The 23,084-nt window shown below is 44.5% G+C and overlaps 1 protein-coding gene across 2 annotated transcripts; it reads left to right on the top strand.

Moving 5' to 3' along the window:
* Positions 1-768: 768 nt before the first annotated feature.
* Positions 769-21,953, top strand: CSDE1 (cold shock domain containing E1). 2 transcript variants are annotated; one of them, XM_021535287.4, is made up of 20 exons: positions 769-837; positions 4,170-4,606; positions 7,748-7,946; positions 8,864-8,973; positions 9,307-9,399; positions 9,915-10,012; positions 10,162-10,243; positions 10,574-10,702; positions 10,873-10,998; positions 11,718-11,930; positions 13,543-13,683; positions 13,771-13,929; positions 14,488-14,595; positions 15,770-15,945; positions 16,344-16,456; positions 17,110-17,229; positions 17,434-17,612; positions 18,560-18,723; positions 19,802-19,934; positions 20,537-21,953. In XM_021535287.4, exons 3-20 carry the CDS (start codon positions 7,748-7,750, stop codon positions 20,582-20,584), a joined length of 2,391 nt encoding a protein of 796 aa, XP_021390962.1. In that variant the 5' UTR covers positions 769-837; positions 4,170-4,606; the 3' UTR covers positions 20,585-21,953. The 2 variants fall into 2 exon arrangements, with proteins under 2 accessions (XP_021390962.1, XP_085417505.1); XM_085561379.1 differs by lacking the exon at positions 9,307-9,399.
* The last annotated feature ends 1,131 nt before the right edge of the window (positions 21,954-23,084 follow it).

The raw sequence follows: 23,084 nt of genomic DNA, 5'->3' as shown, positions 1-23,084 counted from the left end.
ATCCCCCCATGGAGGTTTCCTGAGGGCCTGGAGTGTGCCCGCTGGCCTGGCCTGGCCCGAGCTCTCCCTCCCTCACTCGGGGTTCTGCCTGCTCTTCAGCCGGGGCTCTGCCCCTTCAGCCGGGGTTTTGTGTCTCCCCTCAGCCGAGGCTCTCTTTCCCCTCAGGGGTTCCTCTCCCCTCAGCCGGGGTTTTGTGTCTCCCCTCAGCCGGGGTTTTGTGTCTCCCCTCAGCCGAGGCTCTCTTTCCCCTCAGGGGTTCCTCTCCCCTCAGCCCGGGTTTTGTGTCTCCCCTCAGCCGAGGCTCTCTTTCCCCTCAGCCCGGGTTTTGTGTCTCCCCTCAGCCGAGGCTTTCTTTCCCCTCAGCCGGGGTTTTGTGTCTCCCCTCAGACGGGGCTCTTTTTCCCCTCAGCCCGGGTTTTGTGTCTCCCCTCAGCCGAGGCTCTTTCCCCTCAGGAGTTCCTCTCCCCTCAGCCCGGGTTTTGTGTCTCCCCTCAGCCGGGGCTCTCTTTCCCCTCAGCGCGGGTTTTATGTCTTCCCTCAGCCGGGGCTCCCTATTCCCTCAGGGGTTCCTCTCCCCTCCCCCGGTCCCGTCTCCCCTCAGCCGTTTCTCCCTCCCCAGGCCGCCAGGGGGCGCTGCCACCCTCACTGGCCGCCCCCCCATCCCCTGTGGCGCGTGCCCGCGAGCGCCACCCGCCGGGCTCCAGGCGCGCACGCGCGGCCCCGCCCCTTTCCCCCCCCGGCCGCGGGCGGCTCTCGCGAGAGCGCCGTGATTTCTCTCCTACGTGCCGTGCCGTGCTGCTCATGGCGGCGCTGGAGCGGGGGCGCTGAGCTGTTGGGGTGAGTGCGGGCCGGGCGCCGCCGCCGCCCCCGCCCGCCCCGGCGGGCTCCGGGCGACGCGGCACCTACGCCCGCGGATCTCTGCTCGTACCGGGGCTGCGCGCCGGGAGCCCCGCCGGCGTTGCGCGTGGGGTGGGGGGGGTGGTTGGGGGGTGCGGCCTACCAGGCCGGCGGTGCGGGGATGGAGCGGCGGCCGCGGGGCGCGGGGTGCGCGCTGCGCTCCGCGGGGCTCCGGGGGCGGCGGCGGCGCCGAGGCCGCCCTGAGACCGGCCGTCCCGGGAGCCGCCGGGGCTCAGGGCCGCGCCGGGAGGGGGCGGCGCCGCGGGGGCTCCGGGCCGCGGCGGGCGGCGGGGCCGTGCGGGCGGAGGGGCGGCGGCGGCTCCCGGCGTGCCGCGCGCGGCCCCGCCCGGCGCAGCGCGGCCGCGGCCCTTTGTGTGCGGTGAGCGGCCGCCATCGCCCCCCTTTGTGTGCGGGGCGGGCGCTGCCCCCGGCCCGGCCTGCCCGAACGGCCCTGCCGCTGTCACCGGCCGGAGCCGCCCGCCCCCGCGCACGGCGGCCCCGCTGGCGGCGGCCCCGGCGCCGCCCCTCGGCGCGGCCGCCCCTCGCTCCGCCGCCTCCATCTTGGTGCAGCGCAGCGAGCGGGGCCGCGGCGGGGACCGGGCCTGGGCGGCTCCGTCGGTCCCGGGTCGGTTCTCTGCTGTCCGCAGCGATACCCAGCGCCGGGCTCGTCTTCGCAGCGCAGAACCCCTAAAAAATCCGGATATTTCTTTCAGCGACTTTTTTGGGTTTTTTTCTCCATACATTCTTTACAGATGTCCTTGATAGTTCTTTAATTCTTTTTCCCCCATATATGTATTTTTTGCTGACATGAAAAGGACTTTATTGCTGTTGTGGTGGCTCATCTCATGGCTGTCACGTACTGGCTGGGGTGCCCAAGGGCTCTGTGCTGCTTTCCAATATCCATCTAAAAAGAGATGGAGCAGCCTGATCTCCACGGATCTGTGTTGTACGTGCACACTGAGAAGACGAAGTCTTTATCAAATTGTGCCTTGGTCACGTCAGAGAGGGCTGTTTCTGGAAGCACGTGCTCTGATCCACAGAATGAGTGTCCTTGCAGTTGCCTCTTTTTGTGAAGGAAATGGGAAGCAGAACAATGCTGTCATCGGGCAGGTTCCATGTGGGGCTCTGTGGGTGATTTCTGGCTGTGAGCAGCTTCATGTGACCCGCTGTCATTTAGCAGGATCTGCTCAGGAGAGGCCTCAAGAGCAGAGCTCAGCTCTTCCCTGCCTTTGCATTAAAGCTTTCAGCTGTAAATACACAAATGCAGTGAGACTTGGGGGCTGGGCAGCTGCTCAGGGTGTTTACCATTTGGAGGAGTATTTATAGTAGCTGAATTAAAAAGTAAGGAATTTGAGGCAGATGAGCACAGTGAGATTTCTTTTTGCTTGAGTTATGCTCACTTGATGAGGTTTTTTTTTAAGAACTTAAGTGCAGTAAACCCATCTTTTTATCAAATTAGACTGGGTTTTAATGGGAAAGTTTACTTAATGGAAAGGTATGCTTTACTCCACAACTGATAAAATTAGCTTCAGTCATATTTGATCACGTGAGGTGTTTTGATTATTAAATGAAAAAGTGATATATTTTATGGCCAAAATGATAAATGCAATATGATAAGAGTTCCATCTCTAGGAGAGCTCTAATAATACCAGTCTAATTAAATGAGAGAGAAGTACGTGAGAAGATTCCAAGTGTGTCTGTGCAGTTCCTGGGATGCAGTGTGCTCATTTGAGAGCTGAAATGCTGCCCCAAAATAACACTGTCCTGGAAGATTTTGGTAACAGTTGCCCCAGTAATGCTGAGGTGAGAGAAAAACAGTGATACTGTTTATCTTTGCAATAGCTTTGCATCTTCTAATTTATTTTTTAATCAAATCTTCCAGTGCAAAGATTTGAACAACCCTCACCCAGTTTATCTAATCTGTTTCACGTGAGTTTGATGGTCTGGCAGGAAAACTCATTTCAGCTGGAAATTCTCAGTGGTGGCTGAAGGAGATGCTTCAGCTGGGGAAAATCACTGAAATACAAACTTCAGTAAAACTGGAGATGAGTTTGTACATTTGGGGTTCTTGCAATAGTTGCCTCAACTCGGCGTTTTCACTGGGGTGAGGGTGAGACTTTGAAGTGTCTTTGCATTCAGGTTTCAGTCACTTAAATTATTCTTTCAAATCACCAGAGGGAATTCAAAGCTCAGCATAAGTTGTGAAATTCACTTTTCCTGCTACACTGGAGAAATAGGCTTTGTCCATATTTTTTCTCTTTTGGTGTGGGACTTGTGAAATTATTTGGGGAAGAGTCGTGCTTCATGCCTTTAGGTGACTGCAGAACTTCCAGTGTATCTGTGAGGTCAGAGCTGTGCTGCTTCTCACCCGCTTTTGTCCACAAAAATATCCTCCTTTTTTTTTTTTTTTTTTTTTTCCTATCTACTGAGTAAGCAACAAACTCAAAAGTTGATTTCTTCTCAAGGAAGGATTCTATTTCTGTAAGGTTATGTTTTGTGTAGTAGGTGGCAGTTTGCTGACTTTAGGAGGGAATTAATTGCTAATTAGTAACTGGTGCAGAAAGTCTTCTCCTGGTGTTAGCTACAAAAATCAGTCCATGGAATCAACATTTTACAAAAATTGTTTCAGAAGTCTAGAGAATGGCTCTGTGTTATTTTACATGCAGTGTCTGTATACATAGAGAAGTTTGTTGATTTTTATACAATTCTAAATGTGTTACAGGTATCACTAGTCCTTAACCTTTGGAACAGAAGTAATTAGAAAATTTTAATTCCCATGTATATATACATCCCATTGCTCCTCTGAGGATCTGTTTGAACACTTATATAAATTATGCTATAATTTAATAAGCACCCATATAAAGTTATTGATAGGAGGACTAAGGCTTGCTGATGGGTCAAATACTAATGATCAAAACGAAGTTGCCATTTTCATGGTACACACTGAGACCTTCCCTGAGATGCCTAAGTATGTCTGAAGAGTACAAAATTGGAAATAACTATCTCACTGGCTTAGAGTCAGCCAGTATTTTGGAAGTAAAATTGGAAGTGGGAATGTCAAATATGTCAATAAAACAGCTTTTATTAATGTGGATTAACCTGCTGCATTAACATAGAGGAAATGTCCCTGTTATTAAGACCTAGAACTGATGTGCAAGGGGGGTTGTAAGTAGATGGTCTTTAAGGTCCCATGCAAACCAATCCATTCTGTGATTTGATGAGAATTTCTTTCAAAGTGATCCTTAGTATGTGTGTCTTTTTCCTTTCTCCAGTATGAAGTGGAACAGAACAGAATTTACCACCTGAAACTGCTGCTTCAAGTTCAGATCAGGAAAAGAATATAAGTATACCACATTGTAACAACTCAAGACCAAAGAAGAGACAACTTAACACTGAAGAAGATACAAGGCTTGATCTGAAACAAGAAGTTTGTGCCTACTCAACAGCTTCAAAAGAGCACGTCCCGACGCTGCTATAGTAGTCTTTGTTTTCTCCAGTGCTGTAGTGAAACTGCCCAGGGCAGCAGCACTTGTATTCTCTAGAGCCTGATAGATCACCTTCTTTTGCTACCTTTTTCTTTCTCTTTTTGTCTCTCTTCCTTTTGTTCCCTTTTTTAAAATAATAGCAGTCTTCATCCTTAGAAACTTGTGCTGAAACAGAAGAATCGGCAAATACTACTGAAAGTGCAATATTTGAATATCACTGCGAGGTTGGTACACGCGCTAGAGAAAGAGTTATATGTGTATTTTTGAGTTTGGTTTTTACTAAGTTTTTAACAGAATGGTGTGGGGTTGGTTAGAGGTTTTTTAATAGTTCTTGATAATAAATTAATTTTATAGTGAGGCCCTGGTGCCCAGAGCAGCTGTGGCTACCCCATCTTGGGAAGTGTCCAAGGCCAGGCTGGATGGGGCTTGGGGCAACCTGGGATAGTGGAAGGTGTCCCTGCCCATGGCAGGGGGTGGAGCAGGATGATCTTTAAGGCCCCTTCTCACCCAAACCATTCAGTGGTTCCATGACTCTTTGCTGTTATGTTCATTTATTTTGGTGAATTCATAGTAGCAGCAATGTGGTTCTATTTTACAATACTTATAACCCTTGAGAGCTGATTATTGGTGTTTCTCCCTTCTAGTAACAGTAGGTTTGTGGCCAATCCCTTTTCTCAAATAATTTCTCTTTAGTATTTTAATCTTACAGCACAGTTATTTTTTTCTTTCTCGAAATATTTCTTTTGATGGGCTTAATAGTTCATATTCCTGTTCTAAGATGTAGGAATTTGACAGTTATCTGGAAGAGCTGCTGACACTTTATAGTATCTTTGTACAGGAAGTTTTTGTGCCACCTGAGGAATCTTTGTTTGAGCTGAAGTCAGGCTTTAGAGCACTGATGAGGAGTTTTTTGTGCAGTGCTGCTAAAGCTCCTTTAAACTCAAACTGTTTGAATGATGTTCTGCATCATAGTCTGAGCAGGAGGTGGAGCACTGTGGCTTTCTAACCCTAAGAAAGGCTATTCTGAGCTAAATTTTAAGCTAGATTTTTGTCATTTTCTCTCTCTGATGAGCCTTTAGTTCAGGTTCGAGGCAAGGTGTCTGTTTGTTGCTTCCCTTGTATCAGAGGTGAGGTGGCCATTTGGTGAGTCACTGAAGCCTTTGGCAGGCTCATTCCATCTTGCAGAATGGGTTAATGCTATGGCCTGTAATTCTCCTGGGAGAAGGTATAATAACATATCATTTTCTCTTCCCCCAGCCACCCTACTTGCAGGACCAGTTTATTTTTGAAAAGTATTTCAAACTTTAGGATAGCCTAAAACACTGCAGCCGTTGTGTTCCCACTAGGACATTTCCTGGTGTGGAGTGTCCTGGGGTTGCCTTCCTCAGAAGATGAGGATTATTATTTTGGGATGATGCTGATAGGAACTAGTCAGTAAACCTTAGCAGCTTTGTCAAGTGCTTTTTGTAAAATACTCAGAGAAAATATGTCTTTTAAACATAATCCAGTGCATAAAAACGATGTGACTGCTGTGGCTTTTGTTATTTGAGCAGCTTAGGCCAGACAGGAGGGGAAATAGAATTTTGCTGAGGCAACAGTTACCCCAGAAAGGTGGTGGAACCTCTGTCCTTGGAGGTCTCCAGGACTCAGCTGGACAAAGCCATGACTGCCTTTGTTGGCAGGAGGCATTTGAGGAGGGATGGGTGGAGCTCTCTGTGTGTCTGACGGGGTTTTGTTTCTGATTCATTATCTTCTGGCATGGCAGTATTTCATGGCTTGAACATGTTAAGGGTATTGATTTGTGCCACTTACTGCAGGTTGGTCGGGTAAGAATAAGAGGGCAGCATTGATTGAAATTAAGAGATTGTTATTAGATTTTAAGGGAAGGAAAAGTGAGATGTAGAGCAAGGAAATAAGCGGTGCGTGTTACAGAAATGATACCACAGCAGATTTAGCAGTTCAGTGAATTCTTAAAGAGCCTTGGGTGGTACCAGTGTACTGTGCTGACCAGTGCTGGGGGATGGAGACCATTACACAGTGTCCTGGGATCCTTTTGCCCACTCAAATCACTCCCCCACCTTCTATTACTTGTGTTTTTCTTCATCTACATCTACCCCATGAGGGTCTGAAGCAGAAGGGGGGAGAAGACCTCCTCTTATTGGAGCTCAAAATACTGTCACTCTTTACTTTGTGTGCTTATTTCCAATTTATTTTTTTAATGTCAGTCTCCAAGACCAAAGATTTCTGCCCAAGAACTTCACAGCAGGTGGTTTTTTTTGTGCTCTTTGATCACTTTTAAACTGATTCCCAAACAGCAGAATAATAATGTTGTGCCTCCTAACACATTCAGTAACTCACTGGCTGTGTTAGAGTGAGGAACATGACCCTTTTGCAAGTTGCTCAGGTGTCTTTTATCTCCACTAAACACATTGCTGAATAATTTTTAATCTCTCTGCTTGCTGCAGCAAGAAAGGAGAGAACCAATATGATCTCACTGTTTCTAAATTAAAACCCCTGGAAACTAACAAATAATCCTGTATATTTTAAGATGCATATTGACTGTTTGGAGGGAAGAGGGTTTTTTCAGTTGTCTCTTGAATTGCAGTGTTTAGTGAGGCGTAATACATTTCATCTGATTTAATTGCTAACTATATGTCCAAGTGCCCTGATTTAAAAAGATTTGTATAGCAAAAAAAGCCAATGAGTTGGTAAAGGGATGGGAATGTTTCAAGGGTGAATCTGTGACTAGAAAAGAAAAAACACCCCATAAAATAAAATGTTTTAATAGATGACAGTTATTTTAGGAGCTTATTGCACCTTTAGTGTGATTTTCAAATTTTCTGTGTCTTTCTAGCACTTGAGCTTCTATGCCACAGGAATGTTGAATTCTGGTTATTAATTCCATAACTGCAAAACTGTTTAATTATATAATAGCATTTTTTAGTATGCAAGACTGAACACATGAACTAGGGAGAAACTATGCAGGGATTTGAACCTAACTGTGTTGATTCAGAAATGTTGCATTTTCCTAATCACCTGCTTGGGAGAGCAGATACTTCAGATATTTTCAGGCTCTGGTGTGAAACAGTGAATGTGGGAGTACTTTGAGGTGTAATACTTGAAAAATGCCAGAAGTCTGTTTTGTTCTAAGCAAGCTTTGTTTTGGTGTTACAAAGCTTTGTTTTATAAATATGTTGCCCGTATAATTTTGAAGGATTACTGTGTTAAAAAAAACCTCAACTTTTTTGGTGGTTATAAAACACATTTTAGGAACCTGTCAGTAACTACACAAGCTCTTACTGTGTCATGGGGATGTGAAGGAAGGAAGCTGATGCTCAGTATTGTTCTTTGTTTGCGTGGCCCAGATGAGCTTTGATCCAAACCTGCTCCACAACAATGGACACAACGGGTACCCCAATGGTACTTCGGCAGCGCTGCGCGAGACCGGGGTCATCGAGAAGCTGCTGACCTCGTACGGCTTCATCCAGTGCTCGGAGCGGCAGGCCCGGCTCTTCTTCCACTGCTCCCAGTACAACGGCAACCTGCAGGAGCTCAAAGTAGGAGGTACCTGAGCTTTGGCACCAGCACTTGTCAGCAAATACCCTCTGCTGCTTCCTGGGTGTAGTGCTTTTGGTTTGTTAACTTCAGATATTCCCAGTTTTGGGATTTCCTGATTAATGCGCTGGTGAGCTTCAGTGTTGGTTAGTTATTAAGGTATTTATTTCTTGCTGTGAGATAGGATTAGGAGAAAGGTAAAGTAGGTTTAAAATTTTAAAAGGGTATAAAGAAAATTTTATTATAAGTAACTAAAAGAAAAAAAAGTAGTAAGAATCAAAACAAACTCTTTAGAACACTTCTTTCCCAACAAACTTTTCTTTTTCACTGATAATGTAAAGAAACAGCCTGTAAATAAATCACTGCTCCTGGTGGGAGCCCTTCCCAGCATTTTGTGCAGCTTGTGGTACAAACCAATGTGGAGAAGGAAAAGGTGCAGTGTTAGGTCAGAATTGTCTAGCTGAGATGGAGGCAAGTACTCAGACTGTGGGAGAATTTACCTCTTGTGCTCCCTAATTCTTTGGTTAAAGTTAGTTTGAGGATGGCCAGGTGTTTTTCAGCATGAGGAGGCTGCAACTTCTTGCTGATAATTGCCGGGAGACTGAAGTTTTTAAACTGTTTCCATGGCCTTTATTGTGTTGTCTGAACTTCAGTGTGGAGTCTGCTGTACAGTGAGCAAGGCAGGGGGAGGGAATTGCTGTGGAATTACACCAGAGTAGTTAATTGGCAGCAGGAGATAATAAGCAGAATAACCAGAAAATTTTTGCAAATCATGTGTCCTTCCTTGGTAACAAAAGGACCTGAGTTCTATTTGCTTGTGTTTGGCTACAAGCAGTGAATGAAAGACAGCCATTTAGCGATTTTTGTAAAAAACCCCAGTCCCAGGCAGAGCTCTGACAGCACTGCAATGTTTGCTTGTCTTGCAGACGATGTTGAGTTTGAAGTGTCTTCTGATCGCCGAACTGGAAAACCCATTGCTATTAAATTGGTGAAGATAAAGCCAGAAATTTTACCTGAAGAACGAATAAATGGACAAGTTAGTGCCTATTTTCTATACCTACATAATTTCCATACTTTTCTCCAGTACAGAAAAACTGGATTAATTGAGCATGTATATTAACTACCTTCAGTATAGTTACACTGAAATCTATTTCAGTGTGCTCTGGTAAAAATTTAGAGGTTCAGTTTGAGCTCTTACTTGGCTCCAAACACTTCTTAGAGCCAAGAGGGGTTCTGTGAGATTGAAAAGTTGCAGTGTGGCATTCCCTGCTGAGTGTGTAGTAGAGGATACTGAGATTCATTTTGTGTACAACAATGCCACTCCTGAAATGACTAGCAATGGATTTTTTTTTTTTTTTTTGACTGGTAGGTTGTGTGTGCTGTTCCTCACAATTTAGAGAGTAAATCTCCAGCTGCCCCGGGTCAAAGTCCAACAGGGAGTGTTTGCTACGAACGTAATGGGGTAAAGCTTGCGTATTTTACTTGAACTCTTCACTGGTCCATCGCTGTGGTCTATGACAAAAAAAAAAAAAAAAAAACAAAAAAAGCAATTTAATGTAGACAATTGACACTGCGCTCAAAAACTGTGCAGTTTTTGGCCAAAAAAAGCATGCTTTGGTAATTATTACGAAAAATAATGTTATTTAGACAGTTTGCTTGCTTGTATCTGTGGAGAACTTCCCAGAGCCAAATAGTTGTTGTCTTTTAAACTTGATGAAGTTCATGTGTCCTTACCTTGAACTTCTAACCTTTAGAAATTGGCCTTTAAAGATGGTCATGTACAAAAGCTTTCATCTTAAGCTGCTTGTTACATACTCACCAAAACAGCACGACAGAAAAAGAATGTGTTGCATGCCGTGTTTATTACTGTTGATTTTCTCACTAAATTAAGCAGATATTGTTATTTCAATTGTGTTAATCTTTCTTTGAAACAACTATTCTGCAAATAGAGTAACTTTAGTTAATGTTAATTTACAGGAAGTATTTTACCTGACTTACACCCCAGAGGATGTTGAAGGAAATGTACAGCTGGAAACAGGAGATAAAATAAACTTTATAATTGATACAAATAAACAGTAAGTTGGTATTGCTTTTTTGGTTTCATATTTTGTTTTAGTAGTCAGGCAGAAGTTATACCTATTCCAAGAACTATTACATGAAATACAGTCTTAGTTAATTGTTTCAGTTTTGAGTTTTCAGAATTTTTCTTTTTTTTTCTCTCTAGTACTGGTGCTGTAAGTGCTCGTAACATTATGCTACTAAAAAAGAAACAAGCTCGCTGTCAAGGAGTAGTCTGTGCCATGAAAGTAAGTGATTTTAAGTTTCATTTGAAAATTAAATGCTATTTTGAAGAGTGCTGTTCAAAGTCATACTTAAGTTATTTAGAGCTATTAACAGCTTGGGCTGCAGGTGTAAATTGTGTGAAATGCTTTAAACAGCTCATCTTTGATACTGATACCCTTTTTAACAAAGAAAGTTCCATTTATTCCTGTTCATATATTTCTTGTGGCAGTGAGCTGTGTACACGTGTAAGTGCTGTGCTGGGATTCAGAGATTTTGTGTTTAACAGAACCTGTGAAATGATTTATTGGTATGTTCAGTAATGGACAATTAAATGCTTTTTTTTCTGTCCACAGGAAGCCTTTGGATTTATTGAGAGAGGTGATGTCGTGAAGGAGATATTCTTTCATTATAGTGAATTTAAAGGTGACCTAGAAACCTTACAGCCTGGTGATGATGTGGAGTTTACAATCAAAGACAGAAATGTAAGACGAAATCCAGTAAAACGGAAGCAAAGGTCCTTGGGAATAACTGCACAGCTCTCTGCTTTCCCCAGCTTTAAAAAAGGGGGGAGGAGGTTCATTGAGGTTCATTGGGAAATTGTCTGCTACTTTCTCTCTTTTCTTTGGGTGTTTGACTGATTTTGTGCTCTTAGGGTAAAGAAGTTGCAACAGATGTTAGACTGCTGCCTCAAGGAACTGTCATTTTTGAAGATATCAGCATTGAACATTTTGAAGGAACTGTAACCAAAGTAATTCCAAAAGTACCCAGCAAAAACCAGGTGAATTTTATTAGTTAAATAAATTTGTGTTATGCTGGTTTGGTTGTATTGAATTCCAGTCAATAACTGGAAGCATTTGTTCCCATTTCCCAGTACCTGTTTGCTGCATAAGCATCATGTCAGAGTAAAGATTCACTCTTTTTCTTAATTTCAAATCCAAAGAGGAAGAGTTAGGGTAGTGGTACATGATGGAGTGTGTGTTTAATGTTTCAAATACTTGCTATAAATTTTTGTGGGGTTAGGACATATCCTTAAAGCAAAAGTCTAGGGAAAAAGGGAAAAATACTTACTGGGGGATAAGCCAGATCTGTGGATTCTTGTGAGCATTAAGTTAATGAGGCTTTTGGGCTGTAATGTTTGACTTGGAGGAGTGTTATGTGCACTTCACTAAGGTTTTAGGTGAGCCTCTTAGTGTGGGAATGTTTGGGGTGTTTTGAAGACTAAGTAAGAAAGAGTCTGCATTTTAGAAGTGTTACGGTTATAAAATTCATTCTTGAAATAGAGAGAATTCCTTCAGCAGGACATGGATGGGGCTTAAAAACCTTCAAGCCAGCCAACAGCTCCAAAAGCCACCTTGCATTGGGCAAGTTCCAGATGAGGAGTGGTGGAGATGGAGCAGAGGCCGAGTCCAGCAGGATTTGGCAGGAACCCCTGTGCTGCTGGTAGCTGTGCTGAGCCCTGCAGGTGAACTCAGCTTTCCCTTGGTTTTCTGTCCCCAGAGCGATCCTTTACCTGGCCGCATCAAAGTGGACTTTGTGATTCCTAAAGAGCTTCCCTTTGGGGACAAGGACACAAAATCCAAGGTGACCCTGCTGGAGAGTGACCACGTTCGGTTCAACATTTCCACGGACAGGCGCGACAAACTGGAACGAGCCACCAACATTGAGGTTCTCCCCAACACCTTCCAGTTTACTAATGAAACCAGAGAAATGGCAAGTATCCATCTCTAAACAGTTCTAATTCTTGAGGGGAAGTGAAAGTAAAACATGAGTTGGGGACTGTCTTTTGCAATAGATATAAAAATAATTTGTGTCTTCCATTGGCCTGTTCTGAAATCCACCTCTAGGACCTGCAGAGCAAGCAAAGCAGAAAATTCAGAATTAATGCTCTACATCTTTGCCTTAAAATAATAAAGTCTTAACTATTTTTTAACATTTAAATGAAATTATGTTAGGAAATTCTACCTTAATTGGCCCTCTTGGATGATGGGATTGCTGGCTGGTTGTAGCAGACAGAAGTAATGTAGTCTTTAAGTGGCAGTTTAAAATTCACATACTTGAGTCTAAAGAGGTAACTACTTATGTTCCTTTGGAAGACACTGGGACTAACCTGGTTCAGGTAGTGAAAAGTGTAAATAATTGGACAAGGGACTGTGAGCAGCTTTTGTGTTTCAGGTTTTTGGCCAGTCTGTGTCTGAGGGTCAAGCAGAAGGATGGTAAAGAGCAGAGTTCTCTCAGTACAAGAAACTCTTTGTGGATTACAGGGACTAAGATGGATGTGCTAATGAGTATTACAGAATATCTTTCATTCCTGTAACTTGGAATGTTGGTTCTGTTCCAGCTAGACTGTAACTTTGCTCTCCTTTACAATTTGGAGTTCAGTTACAGTGTTGTCAGAACAGTGTGCTGTGAATTATTGTCCCTTGGCTTTAAGAAAAAACCCTGAGTTTTGATTTCATCCTTTGAGATTTTGGGTTTCTGTCCTATAGACTTCTTGTATTTCTGCTCTGGCTATATTCACCTGCCTGCCTGAGTTGAGCTGTCATGGGGGTGATAGGTGCAGGCAGCTTCTAGGAGGGTTGGTTGGTTGGTTTGCTGGTGTTCGTAAAAGCTGTTTAAGAGAAGAATGTTCCTAAAGGTGGAAGGTACCTTTGCACTGACATTCAGATCCTCTAAGCTTGTCCTGAGACTTGCTAAACTCTATATTAAATGGGTTGAAGGCAATATGTTAATGATTTCTACCTTAATTCTGGCAGCATCTGGTACTAGGGTTTAGGGTTTTGTCAGTATGTTCTGTTTATCATTCAGCATTCCATTTCTAGTGGTTATCAGGAAGGCCACTAAACTCCTGTGTCACATGGGAGTGTTCCCAAAACACACCCACGGCTATGGGAGTCTTGTTTAACAGCTTCTTTATAATGCCTTCATTTGTGACTGGAAATCTGATGGTTTTTCTCTTAAACTTACCTCTGAAAGTTTCATGTTTTTATAGATGGTTGTACTTTTAGTGTGTATTTGTATGTTTTATATGCTCCTATAGATGGTACAGTGTTTGTAGAGCTGCCCCATTGTGTTCCCTGTACTGGTAGGTTCTTTAACTTCAGTCCTTGAATTAATATTCTCCACTTCACTCTTCATCAGAAGAACTTGTCTGCCTTTCAGGTTGACCAGGGCTGTGAACACCAGAGTTTGCAAGGAAGGACATTGCTTAAACCAGGTGTTTTCCTAGGATTCAGGCCTTTCTGCCCACTCCTGACTCATGGAGCAGCTGGACAGGTGTCACATACCAGGGATTAAACTGTAATTGTTGGTTTGGCTGTTCCAGGGTGTGATTGCAGCAATGAGGGATGGCTTTGGCTTCATTAAGTGTGTGGACAGGGATGCTCGGATGTTCTTCCACTTCAGTGAGATCATGGATGGAAATCAGCTCCATATTTCTGATGAAGTAGAGTTCACCGTCGTTCCTGTAAGTGGGATTAAAACTCCTATAAAATCTCAGCATTTAAGGAAATTATGCACAGTCTATCTGTGACCTGATGGATTTCTTTTCCAGGATATGCTGTCTGCCCAGAGGAACCATGCCATAAGGATTAAAAAGCTCCCCAAGGGCACAGTTTCTTTCCACACCCAGTCAGAGCATCGCTTTGTGGGCACTATAGACAAAGAAGCCACTCCAGCCAAAGCCACTAGCCCAAATAAAGGCAAAGAGAAGGTAATGCTGCTCTTCTGCTTGTGAATCTCTTTTCTGCATTCCTGCCATTGCAGACTGAGGCTGCTTCCTTAAAATCTCTAGTTCAACTGGGTTTGAAGCACTGTTCATTTTGTATAGATGTGAACTACAGCTGAGAGCAGTCAGTGAAAAATAACTGCTCTGAACAAGATAATAAAAGTATTAATTATTAATGATCATATTGTTGTTGAGGAAAATGATCCAGGAAATTGATGGGAATTTTCTTTCTGCCTCTCAGTACACAAGATTCTAGATAGAAATATTTAAGTTTAATGGGAAGAATCTCTTACTGTTTTGTTCTGCTGCTTTAAGCAATGCCAGAATACTTAAAAGTTCCAATAAATGCTTCCTGGATCTGGTGGCAACTTCATTGCCTTTTAAAATACTGTCTGGCACCATTTAAAGTTCCTTACCCAGAGTTTGGTTGTGTTTTTGAGCAGTTGTTGTAAAACCACTGAGACTCCAATGGGCAGTGCTTGAACTGTGTGTAGGAAACTGTTCCTGAAGAGACATTGCTGAATTCTGACCTCTTGTTTTCAGGAAGCTGAGGATGGAATAATTGTGTATGATGACTGTGGAGTAAAACTGACCATTCCTTACCAGGCCAAGGATGTGGAAGGATCTACTAATCCCCAGATAGGTGATAAGGTAAGAGAATTAAGGGTAGTATTGGGAAACGCTGTTCTGGGCATTGTGGGGTGTGAGCTTCTCTTTGCATTTTCTTGGAACAAATGGAGAGGACAAGGTGTGATATCACCTGGAATGTTGTGTTTAAATGAGTCAATCTTCTGTAAGTAAAAAATATCCTCCAAAAATACCCTGGTGATACATAGATGGAAATAGTGTCTTACTGTGTAAATGATGCTTCTTAAACAAATAATTTTTATCACTAAGTGGACACTGCTTGTCAAGAGGAAATTAATTAGCATAGAGACTGAGATAGACATTGAAGTGGGAGAATATTCCCTTATGAGCATATTGGCCTGAGAGACAATGGAAAGGGAAAAAGCTTGGAGATTGGGAAGAACAACAAAACCCTCAGGAGCCATTGTAGTTACTGGTTATTGTTTCTAAAAACTGAAACAAGGAGTGAAGTGAGGCACATGTCACTTTGGGCCACTAGTGAGCAGTGTCAGGAAAGGAGATGATCCCCATGGACAGCAAGGTGTGGCAAGCACATTTCTCTCCCTCTCAGGATTTTCATAGAGGTGCACAGAGAGAAATGAAAGAGAAAACAATTTCTGCTCCTTGTTTTTCCTATGTGGAATATGTTTGGAGAATTGTTTACCTGGAGTGAGTGTTTGATTGGATTCTGGTGAGGATTGTTTGAGCCTGATGGCCAATCCAACCCACCTGTGCCTGGACTCCGGAGAGAGGGTCATGAGTTGTGTTAGAGTTAGAGAAAGTAGTATGTAGTTTTAGTATCCTCCTTTTATATAGTGTATTGATGTATTTTAGCATAGTTATAATAAAAATAATAATTCAGCCTTCTGAATTAAGTCAGACATCGTCATTTCTTCCTATTTGGTTCGCCTGCATTTACAATAGCAAAGTTCTTAAGTTTAAGGGGTGAACAGCTGAGTGCTGGAGACTGGCTTGCCTTGCAGGTATCCCAGGTGTGGTGCTGCTCCCTGGAATGTGGGAAAGTCAGTGACTGACGTGGTTATGGGAAAGTAGTGACTAGGAAATTACTTTCCTGGAGAGGCCAGGTGCTGCTGCAGAGCTGCACAGCTTCAGAATTAGTTTGGGGTTTTTTTTTTGTTGGTGGTCATGCTTTTCTTTGCCTCTTTGTGTGTGGTATTGATGGCCATGTCTCCACCAGGTTGAGTTCTGTGTGTGTGAGGTGAAGAGGACCGGGCTGCAGACGGCTGTTTCTGTCAGGATGCTGGGACGCAACTACAGCTCCAAGAGGCTCTTGGGATATGTGGCAGCCCTGAAAGATAATTTTGGGTTTATTGAAACAGCCAATCATGATAAGGAGATCTTCTTCCACTACAGGTGAACGACACTTATTATTTGATTATGTGTCTGTTTGGGGGGGAGTGTGAGGGTGTGGAGTTTTGTTGGGTTGAATGTTGAACCCATTTGTACTTTACACACACACATAATATATCTATATTTATATATATATGCTTAGATATTTACAGTTTTATCATCTCTGCTGGACTGGGTCAGGCTTTTCTGTTAGTCAGCAGAATTGGTGTTCCATGCCTCTAATTCCCAGGCCAAGAAATCCAGTTGTGTTATGTATTTGAAATGCTTCATTTTCCTGAATGGAGGTTCCTTTTGAACTGCTGAGGGTTTAAAATAATTTCTGATAACTGATGGGGATGTTGGGTGACCATCACTATTGTCATGTAAATAAAGGAAAACTGTTTATCATTCTGTCCCTATAGTGAATATTGTGGTGATATTGATAGCCTGGAACTTGGAGACACTGTGGAATACAGCTTGTCAAAAGGCAAAGGAAACAAAGTTAGTGCAGAGAAAGTAAACAAAACACATGCAGGTAAGGCTGTACCTGGTGTTTTCTGTCTGCAGGGCTCTTGGCACGTGGTGAGGGGTAAAGTTTGTTAATGATCCATTTACAATTGGAGCTGAGAGCAAGATGCTCAGTGTGGGGTGGTTATTGGTTCCCTGAAAGCTGCTGCCTGTGCTTGCAGAGAACAGACAAGCACAGGCCAACAGTTCTGTGCACAGTAACAATTCTGTGGACCTTTATGTCCTCAGTCCTCCTCACTTGGGGGTTATAAGGAGAGGCTGGATGGCAGAACTGGCCAGATCAGTACCAGTACCTGCACTAATTGTGCTGTACCTCACAGAGGAAAAGATTGCAGGAGCAGGGCAGATGTGGGGGGCAGCTATTAAGGACTTGGGGGTGGGGGGAATGCACACTTCAAGATTATTGGATGATTAACACGAGTAGGGAATGTGGGAAAGAAAGGAACAAAACACTTTGATTTGCTTTTCAACCTTCCTGACCTTAAGTTTCTTGAGAAGAGTTTTTCTACTTCCATGTATGATATGTCAGTGTGATTTTGATTTGGTGTCATGTAGTGCAAAATGTTGACTCCTGGTCAATCTGAATCACTTTACTTAAATCAGTTTTAAAATAAGCTATGATTAAAACATCCTATTCCTTTGTTCTCTGTCTCTTTTCAGTGAATGGTATTACTGAAGAAGCTGATCCAACTGTTTACTCTGGTAAAGTAATTCGTCCCTTGAGGAGTGTAGATCCCACACAGACAGAGTACCAGGGCATGATTGAACTCATGGAGGATGGTAAGATTGATTCCTTTTAATTAAGCGTTCTTTCCACAAGTTCACAAGTTGAATGCACTGTAAAAAGAGCTGTTGGAGATTTTGTTCACACTACAAACTGTTTCCACACAGCTAGGCTGACTGTAAAAGCAGCATTTATAATATTGGAAATCTGACATCAGTTGGCAGGACCCTCTTAGTTCTGTCTCGTACTTCCCCCTCTAGGTGAGATGAAAGGAGAGGTCTATCCCTTTGGAATTGTTGGCATGGCAAACAAAGGTGACTGTCTGCAGAAGGGGGAGACAGTGAAGTTCCAGCTGTGTGTGCTGGGTCAGAACGGGCAGACAATGGCTGTGAACATCACCCCGTTCCGCAGGGCCACCGTGGAGTGCGTCAAGGACCAGGTGAGTGACTGGGCACCAGGGCCATGCTGATGGGAAATCACTGCTCCAGCTGGCACAGAGCAGCTCACAACCACTTCAGCACTGCAACTCAGGGAGCTGTGCCCAAACAGATTGCTCTGGACTCCAGCTCTAGGGAGCAGGTGTGGCACCCAGGTTATGCTGGTGTGACTTGAGTAAAGGTGGGCTCAGAGCCTGGTTTGGTGCCGAAACATCAGAACTGCTGGACAGCAGATAATTCTGAAGATTTGGGTTTCAGATGTCCTGGAAATTGCTCTAACTGGTTTCTGCTGCACAGAGTATTTAAAAAGTGTTCAGAAAAACAAACAAAACATGCATGTACTTTGCTTCTGGAAGAAGCTTCTTCACAGTATTAAGCAGTTGGTGATTATAGCTCACCTGAAATGCAAAGGCTGATCTTTGCCCTTGTTGCATCTTGGAATGATTAAAAAGTTAAATGCTGTAAATGCTTTCTGGTTTTATATATACCATGCAGCACTAATCTCCAGTCATTTATGAAGAGGCTGCATCAGTATTCCTGGCTTATACAGGAGTAGAATGGAAAATAGAAGTAAATGGCTTCTTATCCCAGTGACAGGCCAAAAATTGAGTGATTGCTGTTATGTAACTTCAGGGTGGCGTTTCAGAGCTTGGGGCATTGCTCTTGTCTAATACAGCTGCCAGCACTTGGGGGCAGTTTTCAGAACTTGTTCTGTAGACTTTAGGATTTAAATGTGACTTTACAGTGCCAGGAAGAGTGTCTGGATTTCCAGAAGTGTTGTTTCCAGACAGAATGTTCTGATCACTGCAGAAATTGCATTTCCACTTCTATTAGGCACCACAGTTTTGAAGTTTTAAATAAAAAGTAGTTAAACTACAGTGATGAGTAAGTTACTACATTTGTCTGGATGCAGAGCAAATCAATAACCTTGTGATATGTTGCTTTTCAGTTTGGTTTCATTAACTATGAAGTTGGTGACAGCAAAAAGCTCTTCTTCCATGTCAAAGAAGTGCAGGATGGTGTGGAGCTCCAGGCTGGGGATGAAGTGGAGTTCTCCGTAATCCTGAACCAGCGCACAGGAAAATGCAGTGCCTGTAACGTGTGGCGTGTCTGGTGAGGCTTTGGGATGGAAGGGAGTGACCCTGGCACGGTGTCTGCAGCCCAGCAGAGCCCTGCAGGCTGGATCTGCCTGAGCTGGATGTTCCTGCAGCAGGAGCTCTGGGTTCCAGCTGGCTCCAGGGAGAGCCACACCTGAGAGCTCCCAGCTCTCCCCGGGGATCCAGTGCAGGCAGCAGCAGCACTCCCAGCTCTTCCTAATTACAGATGGCTTGTTCTCTTTTTAACCTATTCTTAAAATCCCCCTCGTAGCAGGAATTTGGATACAGGCTTGCAAGTGGAAGTTAATGATAAGGAAACTGATGGCTTTCCCCCGCAGTGCTGCTATCTCTTTCTTGAAGAGCAGCTTTAATTTTTAAATAGAAAATTCATGTTTTAGAGACTCTTCTTTTTGGCATGGCATTTCTTAAAAGTGATGGGTTTGGGTTTTTTTTAACTATATACACACTTGAATAAAACTGCATAATTTGTATTTTGTTGAAGCTTGAGATAGCACTTCAACAGTAACAGAAAGCTAGTGTTTTTGTCTCAAAATTCTGTGTACCCATCATCTTCAGAGATGTTAATGCTCTAATGATATGCCGCCAACTTGAAAGTCTTTATTATTGCAGTTGAATCACAGAATGAGTTGGGTTGGAAGGGAACCTAAAAACCATCTCATTCCATCCCTGCCATGGGCAGGGACACCTGCCACTATCCCAGGTTGTTCCAAGCCCCACCCACCCTGGCCTTGGAGGTTTTCAGGGATGGGGCCGCCACAGCTTCTCTGGGCAATAGAAATGTAGGAAATACTGGTTAGGTGTGCATGAGAGTAAATACAAGACCTCTTCTCCCTAAAGAACAATCTCTGGAGATCACTGAGCTCCTGCTAGTGCAGAGTCCAGTGTGGACAGCAAGGTTTGGGGCAGGGCCAGCCCATCAGGCAGGTCTGCTGTCACACAGCATCAATCCTGCAGCCTGTACCTGCAATAAATGACTGTGCTGAAGGCCTGGGGAAGCCTGGGGTGACCCTGCCCAGCTCGGGGTGACCCTGCCCAGCTCGGGGTGACCCTGCCCTGTGTGTGCTCTCTTGCAGTGAAGGCGCCAAGGCCGTGGCTGCTCCGCGTCCCGATAGACTCGTGAACCGTTTAAAGAGCATCAACCTGGACGATGCCAACGCCCCGCGGCTCACGGTGCTCCGCCAGCCCCGGGGCCCTGACAACTCAAAGGTACACACACACACAGGGCTACAGCCCTGCAGGGACTGCCTGGCCAGGGGAACACAGCCCTGCTGCCTGTCAGGGGCCTGAGCTGTGTCTGCTGCTGTTCTGTGGTGAGCTCTGCTGTGTGAGGGTGGATTGTGTTCATGCACAGTGCTGTTCCCTCTGTCAGTGCTGTGTGCTGTGCTTCCAGAGAGAGAAGCAACCCACTTGCTGCCTGTGTTGGAGCCTTTCTGTCATGGTTTGTCTTAGTTTGCTCTTCATTTATAAGCCTCAGAGAGAGCAAGTGAAATCCATTTACCTAGATGTGGCTTTCACACAATGTTCTGGCACTTCTTGATAAGCAGGAGAAAAGTGTTTGGAATCTCTGTTGTGTTTTGGACTACAAAGAACACCCCACAGAACCTGTTTTGTTGCTGTCTCTGTTTCTGAAGACAAACATGACTAATTAGAAGGGAGCTGCTTGGGTGGAACATACCAGGCTCTGCCCCAAAGCCCAGTGGCAGTGCCAGGTTCACGTTTGGAATTGATTTTTAAAGCCCTTTTCCAGCCTAAATGATTTCATGATTGTGTGATGCCAGAGCTAAAAGTGTGTTCTGTTTTCCTTGCAGGGATTTGGTGCAGAAAGAAAGATCCGCCAGGCTGGTGTTATAGACTGATCCCAACCCCACGGTGACGTTGGGCCGTGCGGTGGGGCTGGCGAAGGGTACTGAATATCTCCCTGTTCACCCCTTCCTCCAAATTCTCAGAAGCTATTCCACCAGTTTTAACACCTTCTCATGTTATGTTTAAAATTAAATTTACGAAACCATTTTAAATTTCTGCACAGTTGCATTCTGGAGAACTTTAAGGTGGCGCCTTATAGTATCACATTTTAGAAGCTTGTTTTGAATGGTGCATTTAACGCAACTGGTAACTGCAATCTCCATTGCCTCTGTGAGTAAACATAGACAGCTCTGCTCGGGCAGACCTTGTGGAATTCTGCACTACAGTTATTATTATGCTTTATCCTTGTTTTTGGCCAAGGTTTATTATGCCTTAGTGCTCAGTTGCATTATCTTCCTTCCCAAGTGGAAGGGCAAACTCATTCAGCTCACTCTGCTCAAATTCTGAGGAACATGTGAGGGTGGAATGCATTCTGTTTCTATCAGATCTCCACAAACATTCAGATACCTTGAGTTGATGGCCAAATGTTACAGTGTTGTCCTAGTTCATTTAACCTGACTCCTTTAGCCAGTCCTTAGAGCTCAGTGCAAGTCTCTCCCAGGGTCGGTGGACTTTGTAGTGTTCTGGAACAGACAGTGCAGAATTTCATAAGGATGAGGTGTGCCATCAGTGTGGTAATTTAAATATATTTAAAACAATGCACAAATTTGCTGCTGCTTAGAACACTGCAGCTTCTAAACCCAGTTTCTTTTACTGATTTAAATTTAAAAAGAAAGAAGTTGTGCCTGAAGTGGATACATTTTTTTTTGTTCTTTTTGCAGCCGGCACCCAGTGTACTGTAAAAGAATACTTAGGCTTTCCATAGCTGTATTGAGACTTTCATCAAGGTGACTAGTTGATGTCTGTGTGCTTTTTTTTTTTTTGTTTTGGTTTTTTTTTTTGTTTTATTTTGTTTTGGGTTTTTTTTTTTTGTTTTGTTTTGATTTGTTTTTTGCCCCTGCCCCCCTCCCTCCATTTCCTCAGTCACACTTTTATCAAGCAAGAAAACTGAATGATTGGTCTAAGTATTACTTTAACCAAAAAGATCAGGAGTTACTTTTTGGAATAGAGGGCAGTACTGTGGTTTGGGTTTGTTTCATTTTGGTTTTTTTTTTTGGTTAATTTTTTTTTGTTTTGTTTTCTTTTTTGTTTGTTTCTTTTTTTTTTTTTTTTTTTTTCATGTTACCTCTATTCTCAATTTAGGGTTTTCTTCTCTGGGAGATGCATTATCTTTGTAAAACAAAACATTGCTTTCTCCAATTTTTTTTTCTGTTAATGGCAAAGAATGGAAATAGAATAAAGTTTTACTGATTTTGAAAAAAGCCTCGCTGTGCTCAGCCTCTTTCCTCAGCGGGGCCTGGGTTAGACCTGTGTTGTCCCCATCAGTCTCTGTCCTGCTGCCTCCAATTCTCACAGCACCCTGAGGGATTTCTGTGTTTTATTGCAGTTTGCACAAAGCAGGGAGTTCCCCCGAAAGGCCCCATCATTACCCTACACTATTTATACATTATAACAGCAGCATTCCTTGGTTACAAATTACATCACTTGTAATTCGTGTCCAACCCCCGTTTTTGAGCTCCGCTCTGTTCCCAGCCGTGCCGGGCTCGGTTCTGTTCGTGCCGGGCTCTGGGTGCAGTAGGGTCAGAGGGGCGGTGCTGCGATCCCACTGCTGATCCCACTGCTGCTCCCACTGCTGATCCCACTGCTGCTCCCACTGCTGCTCCCACTGCTGCTCCCACTGCTGATCCCACTGCTGCTCCCACTGCTGATCCCACTGCTGATCCCACTGCTGCTCCCACTGCTGCTCCCACTGCTGATCCCACTGCTGCTCCCACTGTTGATCCCACTGCTGATCCCACTGCTGCTCCCACTGTTGATCCCACTGCTGATCCCACTGCTGATCCCACTGCTGCTCCCACTGCTGCTCCCACTGCTGATCCCACTGCTGATCCCACTGCTGCTCCCACTGCTGCTCCCACTGCTGCTCCCACTGCTGATCCCACTGCTGATCCCACTGCTGATCCCACTGCTGCAATTCCCTTTCCCAGGGCCTCTGAGCCAGACCCTTCCTCTTGGGATTGGGGTCTCTTGAAACAAAACGTGACCCAAGTGCGCGATGCTCGCACTGCAGGCCCTTAGCCAGACCTGCCCAGCTCAGCTGTTCATTAACAGCTTCCTAAAAAGCACAAAGCTGGACTTGAATCCCTTTTCAAACCTCAGAGCTCCATGTCATTCCCAATTTCACAGCCCCCTCTAAAGCCCCCGGGCTGCGGGCCCGGTGCCGTTCCCCTTTGAGCGCTCCGGGCTGCGGGCCCGGTGCCGTTCCCGTTACAGCCCCGTGCTTCGGGCTCGGTGCCGTCTGTCCTGCCCGTGTCCCTTTCCTGTCCCTCCCGTGTCCCTCCGTCCCTTGTTCCGCCGTGTCTCTCCCGTGTCCCTCTCATGAATCTCCGGTGT

This window comes from Lonchura striata, chromosome 26 (assembly GCF_050655825.1).
Source record: "Lonchura striata isolate lonStrDom1 chromosome 26, ASM5065582v1, whole genome shotgun sequence".
Taxonomy (NCBI): domain Eukaryota; kingdom Metazoa; phylum Chordata; class Aves; order Passeriformes; family Estrildidae; genus Lonchura; species Lonchura striata.
Note: the sequence above shows the minus strand (reverse complement) of the source record. Positions and strands in the feature narration are given on the sequence as shown.

What these genes read in the sequence shown, in the direction of transcription:
- CSDE1 (XM_021535287.4), top strand. Translation starts at nt 7,748, where the DNA reads ATGAGCTTTGATCCAAACCTGCTCCACAACAATGGACACAACGGGTAC. An exon ending in GCAGGAGCTCAAAGTAGGAG is followed by an intron (nt 7,947 to 8,863) that starts GTACCTGAGCTT and finishes CTTGTCTTGCAG; the next exon opens with ACGATGTTGAGTTTGAAGTG. An exon ending in AAGTACCCAGCAAAAACCAG is followed by an intron (nt 10,999 to 11,717) that starts GTGAATTTTATT and finishes TTCTGTCCCCAG; the next exon opens with AGCGATCCTTTACCTGGCCG.